This window comes from Melanerpes formicivorus, unplaced genomic scaffold (genome assembly GCF_026170545.1).
Source record: "Melanerpes formicivorus ecotype bairdi unplaced genomic scaffold, bMelFor1.0.p_v2 SCAF_78, whole genome shotgun sequence".
Lineage (NCBI taxonomy): Eukaryota > Metazoa > Chordata > Aves > Piciformes > Picidae > Melanerpes > Melanerpes formicivorus.
The window spans coordinates 720,339-729,108 of record NW_027142430.1 but is presented as its reverse complement, the minus strand read 5'-3'; the positions used below and the strand labels follow the sequence as shown (position 1 = coordinate 729,108).

At 56.7% G+C, this 8,770-nt stretch overlaps 1 protein-coding gene across 1 annotated transcript; it reads right to left on the bottom strand.

Moving 5' to 3' along the window:
• Positions 1–663: 663 nt before the first annotated feature.
• OTOL1 (otolin 1) lies at positions 664–7,573 on the bottom strand. Its single transcript, XM_068164273.1, is given in 6 exon segments — positions 664–1,035; positions 1,037–1,138; positions 1,140–1,561; positions 1,700–1,771; positions 4,353–4,442; positions 7,258–7,573. Coding segments are annotated over 6 exon segments (1,374 nt in total).
• Positions 7,574–8,770: the final 1,197 nt, after the last annotated feature.

Below are 8,770 nucleotides of genomic sequence, written 5' to 3'. Positions count from 1 at the left end.
TTCCTGGCAAGAGTGGTGAGGGATTGGAATGTGCTGCCCAGGGAGGTGGTGGAGTCCCCAAGCCTGGCTGTGTTTCAGGGTGGTTTGTCTGTGGTGCTTGGGGCTCTGGTTTAGGGGTGAGCCTTGCAGAGCAGGGCTCTGGGTTGGACTTGGTGATGCTGAGGCTCTGCTCCAACCTGAAGGTTTCTGTGACTCTGTGTTTCTCGGGGGTTTCTAGTTCATTGAACCTAACCCACAGACTCCAAACCTGAAGGTTTTTGCTCTCAGCTGATGGAACCTCACCTCTAAGGCACTGTGCTCATTCTGCTCAGTGATTTGATTCCCCAGCTCAGCCTCTGCTCAGTGAGAGGGCACGTTCTGAAGTTCAGGGCACGCTTGCATGGCCAGTGGCTGCTTCTAGCAGTGACAATGCCAATGGGGAGAGTTCAGGATGAGAGCTCATGCTAAGGGGTTGGGGTTGAGAAAGGCTCTGGCTTGGACTTGCTTCTGTGCAGACCAAGGTCACTGCTACGTCTTGTACTGCCCTACTCCACTGTGATGGGTCTCCTACTCCTGTGGCCACACTATTCCTTGTCCAGGCCAGGATGCTGTCAGTCCTCTTGAGACATGCGAGAGAGGCAGAGGCAGAGCCGCGCCGCTGAGTGCCAGCCCTGCTGCTCAGCCCTACAGCAGGATCTCCAGGAGGTCAGGGTACAGCAGGAAGCCGGTGAAGACGCTGTCGTCTTCGGCGCTCACGTACACCCCGTTCCAGTCCCGCGCCACCTCCAGCCACACCTGGTCGCCGGCGCTCAGCTTCAGCACGGTCAGGAAGGAGGCCTGGTCGATCTCCTGGCCATAGAGGGTCTCCCTGGCCTTGGCCACCTTCCTGCTGCGCGCCACCAGGCTGACACGTGCCGGGCGGCCGCGCACCGTCAGGTGGTAGGCGAAGACGTAGGCGCCGGGCACGCTGCAGTTGAACTTGCCGGTGGCAGGGTTGTAGTCCTCCTGCTCGTTGTAGAGGACCTTGTCGAAGCGGATGGGGACGTTGGGCGGGGGGGAAGGGCTTGGACAGCCCGGCGCTGAAGGCCGAGCGCAGCGGCTTCGGGGGCTCTCCCGGGGCTCCCTTCGGCCCGCGGGAGCCTTTCTTTCCCGGCACCCCCGCGGCTGCCCTTGCTGCCCGCAGCCCCCTTGGGCCCGGCCGGCCCCGCCACGCCCGCGGAGCCCGCCTCCCCTTTCTCGCCCTTCTTTCCTTGCTCGCCCTTCGCCCCCTGCTTTCCGTCTGCCCCCTGCACGCCCTCGGCCCCCACGTCCCCCTTGTTCCCCTTTTCTCCCTTCGTGCCCCCTTCCCCTCGTTCCCCCTTGGCACCTCTGCCCCCTGGCTCCCCGCAGTAGCCCTTCTCCCCCGTGTCTCCTTTTTCCCCTTTGGCACCCTGCTCTCCATCCGCTCCTGGGTCTCCAGTGTCCCCCTTATCGCCCTTGTCTCCTTTGGTCCCATTCTCACAAGTGTCCCCTTTGGAGCCCTTTTGTCCCTTCAGTCCAGGGAAGCCATAGCTGCCCTTATTGCCTTTTGCTCCAGCTTCACCTAGGAGAAGGGCAAAGCAGCGGGGAAAACAAGATGAAAAACATTATTATTGGGTTCCTTGGGAGATCAAAGGGAACCTGCAGCAGCAAAGGGAAAGCTCAGCCTGGTGTTGCCAGGTCTGCCAGCTGTGTTACGTACCTTGCAGCCCAGGCTTGCCTGGATACCCAGGGGTCCCACTCACTCCTCGCTCTCCTTGCTCCCCTTTGGCTCCTAGGACATTTCACCATTAATATACAGGAGGTGGTGGTGTCTGCAGCACAGCAATCATTACACAGAAGGTGACTGGTACCACTTTACACCTGCCCCTCACTTCAGTCATCAAAGAGACATGAGCAACCTGTGTCCTCAGGAGAAGCCTTCAGAAACCTGGCCAGCACCACCACACAGAGCGCTGCACCTCACTGGGACGCTGGGTTTGTGACTCTGCCCTGCGCCTCATTGGGAGGCAGCAGGTGCTGTTTAATGGCAGGAAGGAGAAGATGACCCCCCTGTGTTTCTCACCCCAGGACTGCAAAAGCCTTGTCCAAGGAGTGAATGAAAGCCTGGGAGGCTGCACTGACAGAGCTGCCCAGCACGCTGCTGCTGGTACCCCTGTTACCAACCTTGCTGTGGGGCTCCCCACTACCAAAGGCAACCACAGGAGCCTGCCAGTGGTGTCTGGCAGCAGGACAGAGCTGCTCCAAGCCTGGAATGAAGGGTAGGGTTTCTTTGTGGTTACTTCAGATGGCTGCCCATCTCAGCCAAAATAACTTTGCCTGAGATAGATACTAAAGCTGGAATGCAGCTTCCACAGTGACTTCTCTGGTGGCTTTTCTTACTTAGGACCCTAGTCCAAAGAAAACTGAACTCAGTTTTGTTCAACTCCCATCCAGAGCAAGGAAATCTGAGTGAGATCTTCAGAAGCAGCTTAGTTTCTGCATGTACAGACTAAATCTTCTCTCTCTCTTGATGTGAATCAGCAAAGGTACAATCACCTTTGCTCCTGGCCCAGACAACAGCTGCCCAGGGAGGGGGTGGTGAAAAGCCCCTCTGGATTGTCCAACAAAAGAGAAGACTCTTGTGGAGCACCTGCCTGAGGGGTCAGCTCTGCCCACTGCTAGCACAGCTGGCAGTCACCTAGGCATGAATGTGGCCGGGGTGTGGGCCAGGGGGAGCTGCTGTTAACGGAATAAAAGACACTGAGCCGTAGCAGCTCCGGCAGAGAGAAAGACATCACCGTGCAGCCTGGGCACAACAGCCCAGGAACCCTCCCTCCGTGCCCTAAGTTTTGGCTGCTGCAAGAAGAAAAGAAGAGCCCTGGAGGAAAGACATCTGCAATGCAGAGGCCGACAAGCATGGACCCTGGGACATCTCCTGCAAGGCAAAGCAGCAGCAGCCTCCCTTGGACCTAAATCCTCTGCGGGGGGAGGGAGGGTGGATATGTAATTTTTTTTCCTCACACTCTCCACTTTTCCTCTCTCTCTCACTCCACTTTTCCTCCCTCTCTCTCCCCACTTTTCCTCCCTATCTCTCCCCACTTTTCCTCCCTCTCTCTCTCCACTTTTCTTCCCCCTCTCTCTGCTTTTCCTCCCTCTCTCTCCACTTTTCCTCCCTCTCTCTACGCTTTTCCTCCCTCTTCCTCTGCGCTTTCCCTCCCTCCCTCCCTCCACTTTCTCTCCCTCCCTCCCTCTCTTTCCACTTTCCCTCCCTCCCTCTCTCTCTCCCCTTTTCTTCCCTCCCTCTCTCTCCCCTTTTCCTCCCTCTCTCTCTGCTTTTCCTCCCTCCCTCTCCCCTTTTCCTCCCTCCCTCTCTCTCCCCTTTTCCTCCCTCTCTCTCTCTCTCCCCTTTTCCTCCCTCCCTCTCTCTCTCCCCTTTTCCTCCCTCCCTCTCTCTCTCCCCTTTTCCTCCCTCCCTCTCTCTCTCCCCTTTTCCTCCCTCCCTCTCTCTCTCCCCTTTTCCTCCCTCCCTCTCTCTCTCCCCTTTTCCTCCCTCCCTCTCTCTCCCCCTTTTCCTCCCTCCCTCTCTCTCCCCTTTTCCTCCCTCCCTCTCTCTCCCCTTTTCCTCCCTCTCTCTCTCCCCTTTTCCTCCCTCTCTCTCTCTCCCCTTTTCCTCCCTCCCTCTCTCTCCCCTTTTCCTCCCTCCCTCTCTCTCCCCTTTTCCTCCCTCCCTCTCTCTCTCCCCTTTTCCTCCCTCCTTCTCTCTCCACTTTTCCTCCCTCCCCCCCTCCCTCTCTCCACTTTTTCTCCCTCCCTCTCCCTCTCTCCGCTTTTTCTCCCTCCCTCTCTCTCTCTCCGCTTTTTCTCCCTCCCTCCCTCTCCCCTTTTCCTCCCTCTCTCTCTCCCCTTTTCCTCCCTCCCTCTCTCTCCCCTTTTCCTCCCTCCCTCTCTCTCCCCTTTTCCTCCCTCCCTCTCTCTCTCCCCTTTTCCTCCCTCCTTCTCTCTCCACTTTTCCTCCCTCCCCCCTCCCTCTCTCCGCTTTTTCTCCCTCCCTCTCTCTCTCTCTGCTTTTCCTCCCTCCCTCTCTCTCTGTTTTTCCTCCCTCCCTCTCTCTCTCTGCTTATCCTCCCTCCCTCCCTCTCTCTCTCCACTTTTTCTCCCTCCCTCTCTCTCTCTCCACTTTTCCTCTCTCTCCATGTGTTAATAAAGAGCCTGACTTTTTGTATGTGGCCTCCTTAGTGCCTGTGCTTTACACTCAAGGGGTCAGGCCCCAGCAGCAGGCACTCTCTCCTTTGAGACACATTGTTCCTAGGTTTTGTGGTGTTTGGTGAGGGCAATAGAGCTGATTTTCCCCCTGAGCAGTCACTCTGCTTTACCTCTTTCTCCTTTAGAACCTTTGGGGCCTTGAGGACCTGGGCTTCCTGACAGACCTTGCCGACCAGCATCTCCCTTCTCCCCCTTGGGACCTGCAAGAGAGTCAACATCACCAAAATGATCTTAGCAGCTCAAAGCTTTAACTCTGTAAGGAGCATCAGCGATAGGAGCTAAGCAACATGGAACACATCAGGAGGAAGCTCTGCACAATGAGAGTGGTGAACCACTTGAGGAGGCTGCCCACGGTGTGGTTGGGACAATCAAGATCAGACTTATGTGGTCCAGGGCAGCCTGATCTAGGTGGAGGTATCCCTGCTGACTGCAGGGGAATTGGACAAGAGGACTTTTGAGAGTCCCTCCCAGCCCAGAGCAATCTCACAATCTGTGAATCACAGAACTGCCAGGGTTGGAAGGGACCTCAAGGCTCAGCCAGTCCCAACCCCCTGCCATGGGCAGGGACACCTCACACCACAGCAGGTTGCTCACAGCCACAGCCAGCCTGGCTGCAAACACCTCCAGGCAGGAGGCTTCCACCACCTCCCTGGGCAACCTGGGCCAGGCTCTCACCACCCTCATGGCCAACAACTTCTTCCTCACAGCCAATCTCAATCTCCCCACTTCTACTTTTGCTCCATCCCTCCCCGTCCTTTCCCTCCCTGACACCCTCCAAAGTCCCTCCCCAGCTTTCTTGGAGCCCCCTGCAGATCCTGGAAGGCCACAATTAGGTCTCCTGGGAGCCTTCTCCTCTGCAGCCTGCACAACCCCAACTCTCTCAGGCTGTCTCCAGAGCAGAGCAGCTCCAGCCCTCTGCTCCTCCTCGTGGCCCTCTGTACATGCAAGGCCATCTCTGTTTCCTCCACCCAACCCTTACAGTTTTGCCTTTCACTTTTGGCTGTAAAGATATTTCAAACCCAGTTTGCAGCTGGCTTGGAGCCACGGGAGCTCAGGCTTTCATCAAACACCAGAAGTAATGTCTTTAATATTTGAGCTCATCCAAGGAGCTGCCACAACTTCTCAGCTGCCTCCTCCTTAAAAAGAACTGAGTCTGCTGATATAAAAGTGGGAGGGGGCAGAGAGCTGCACACTGCACAAAGGGTGGGTTGAAAGGCAAGCAGAGCTGGCTGCTGTCTTCCTTTGTCGCCCCCTTGGAAATCCAGAGGCTCCCTGTGCATGCCTGGGGGCAGACTATGGCAGCTTCAATCATCACAAACCATCACAAGGTTTGCCATCAACACTCCAGAGACAGGTGAGTGCAAACTCCCTCTGCAGCCACTATCATTGCCATTAGCCAGTCCCTCCTGAGGCAGGGGCCAGGACAATCCCTCAGGAACACTGTACTAAAGGGCAGTGGATTCATCATCTCCCCCTCTCCTTTCCTCAGATGAACAGTTTGTGTCTCTAATATTGGGGCTGTTAGAGGGAACACTTGCAGGCTGTACACTCTGCATTCCAACAGGATTAGCATCAGCTGCTCCAGAGCAGAAGAAAGACAGGACAAGGAATGTCCTAGGCAATACTTAGGGCCTCTCTACAGAGCTGCCTCTTGTGAGAGCAAGGATTTCTTCTCCATTTTGAAACCCCCAATTATTCTTTGGATTAGGACATTGAGACCCTTGAAGGTGTCCCCAGAAGGGCAAGAAAGCTGGGGAGGGGTCTGGAGCACAGCCCTGTGAGGAGAGGCTGAGGGAGCTGGGGTTGCTTAGCCTGGAGAAGAGGAGGCTCAGGGGAGACCTCATTGCTCTCTCCAACTGCCTGAAGGGAGGTTGTAGCCAGGTGGGGGTTGGTCTCTTCTCCCAGGCACCCAGCCCCAGAACAAGAGGACACAGTCTCAAGCTGTGCCAGGGGAGGTTTAGGCTAGAGGGGAGGAGAAAGTTCTTCCACAGAAAGAGGAATTGACCACTGGGATGTGCTGCTCAGGGAGGTGGTGGAGTCACCATCCCTGCTTGAAGGACAAGCAGGAGGCCACTTACAGTCTTACAATCATTAAGGTTGGAAGAGATCTCCAAGATCACTGAGTCCAACCCTTAACCCAGCCCTGCCAGCTCACCACTGAGCCATGGCCCTCAGCACCACATCTCCAAGGCGCTGAAACCCCTCCAGGGATGGGGACTCCACCACTGCCCTGGGCAGCCTGGGCCAGGTCTTGACAAGCCCTTGGGGGAAGAAGTTGCTCCTCATGTCCAACCTAAACCTCCCCTGGGGCAACTTGAGGCCATTTTGGAGAATAAATCTGATGAGGAGTGACTGAGGGAGCTGGGGATGCTTAGTGTGAAACAGAGGAGGCTGGGGGGAGACCTCCTGGCTGTCCACAGCTACCTGAAAAGGAGGTTGTGGAGAGGCTGCTGCTGGTCTCTGCTCACAGGTAATTAGTGACAGAACAAGAGGCAATGGCCTCAGGCTGCCCCTGGGGAGGTTTAGACTGGAGGAAAAAGCTTTTCCTGGCAAGAGTGGTGAGGGATTGGAATGTGCTGCCCAGGGAGGTGGTGGAGTCCCCAAGCCTGGCTGTGTTTCAGGGTGGTTTGGCTGTGGTGCTTGGGGCTCTGGTTTAGGGGTGAGCCTTGCAGAGTAGGGCTCTGGGTTGGACTTGGTGATGCTCCAACCTGAAGGTTTCTGTGGTTCTGTGATTTTCTCTTTTCCTCATCACAAGAGGGAAGAGCCCAGCCCCCACCTGGCTCCAGCCCCCTCTCAGGAGCTGTACAGAGCAATGAGGTCTCCCCTCAGCCTCCTTCCCTCCAGGCTCAACACCCCCAGCTCCCTCAGCTGCTCCTCCCCAGCCCTGCTCTCCAGCCCCGCTCTCCAGCCCCTTCCCCAGCTCTGTTGCCCTTCTCTGGTCCTGCTCCAGCCCCTGAATGTCCTCCTTGGAGCGGGGTGGTTCAGCTGGGGGCAGCAGGAGAAGCATCACCATACCTGGGGGTCCTGGCTCCCCTGGGTGGCCGGGGGGGCCTGCAGTGGGTGGGCAGCAGTCACAGCAGTTGAAGTAGTAGTCAGCTGTGTCCAGAGTGTAGCTCTCATCGGGGTCGAGCGTGGTGGCCGCGGCTGGGGCCGCCGGGAAGGGGCTTTTGCCCGCCAGAGGGGCGAGGGGGCGGGGGGAGGCTCCGCTGCCAGCCGGCTGCAGGGGCTGGGGCTCGGTGTACTTCACGTCGGGGGTGACCTTCAGTGCCACCTGCGCGGCGGTGACCGCCAGCAGCGCCAAGGCGGGGACGGGCCGGGGCGAGCTCCACATGCCGGAGGCTGCAGGAGAAGAGCAACACCCTCAGAGCCTGCTGCGAGGCACCTCTGCGCTTCCACGGCCCTGCATGGGGGGTGCCAGGGCACACGTGGGCACCTGCCTGCAGCATGCTGGTAGAACAGCTCCTGTGTCACCCACAGACCAGAGCAAAGAGCGCAGAATGAACCCGGTTGGGAAAGACCTCAGAGATCACCAAGTCCGACCTATGGCTGCCCCCTCCCTGGAGGTGTTCAGGGCCAGGCTGGGTGAGGCCTTGAGCAAGCTGGGCTGGTGGGAGGTGTCCCTGCCCATGGCAGGGGGTTGGAACTGGATGAGCTTGAAGGTGGCTTCTAACCCAACCCTTCTGTGAATCTATGACTTGGAGCATGATAGGTTGGACACGATGATCTTGAAGGTCTCTTCCACCCTGGTCTGTTCCGTTCCATTCCATTCCATTCCATTCCATTCCATTCCATTCCATTCCATTCCATTCCATTCCATTCCATTCCACTCTATTCTATTCTATTCTATTCTATTCTATTCTATTCTATTCTATTCTATTCTATTCTAATCTCACTGCAAACCTCCTGTCTGCTTTCCTCTGAACAGCCTGGAGAGCTGGGGGATCAATCCAGCCTGGGAGGTTCAGCAATCAGCTTTCCTTAATCAACTTCATTTATTCTTGAAAGATAAAAGAATACAGAATACAGAATCAGCCAGGTTGGAAAAGACCTTCAAGATTACCAAGTCCAACCTATCACCCAGCATCATCCAATCAACTCAACCATGGCACCAAGGGCCTCAACCAGGCTCTTCTTAAACACCTCCAGAGACAGTGACTCCACCACCTCCATGGGCAGCACATCCCAGTGGCCAATCTCTCTTGCTGGGAAGAATTTCATCCTAACCTCCAGCCTAAACCTCCCCTGGTGCAGCTTGAGACTGTGTCCTCTTGTTCTGCTGCTGGGTGCCTGGGAGAAGAGACCAAGCCCCACCTGGCTACAGCCTCCCCTCAGGGAGTTGTAGAGAGCAATGAGGACTCCCCTGAGCCTCCTCTTCTCCAGGCTAAGCAACCCCAGCTCCCTCAGCCTCTCCTCACAGGGCTGTGCTCCAGACCCCTCCCCAGCCAAGAGCTACACCATCTCCAGGACAGAGGATGTCTCTCTTCTGAGTGTTTGATTACAGCTTCACAGATTGCACTGGGTTGGAAGG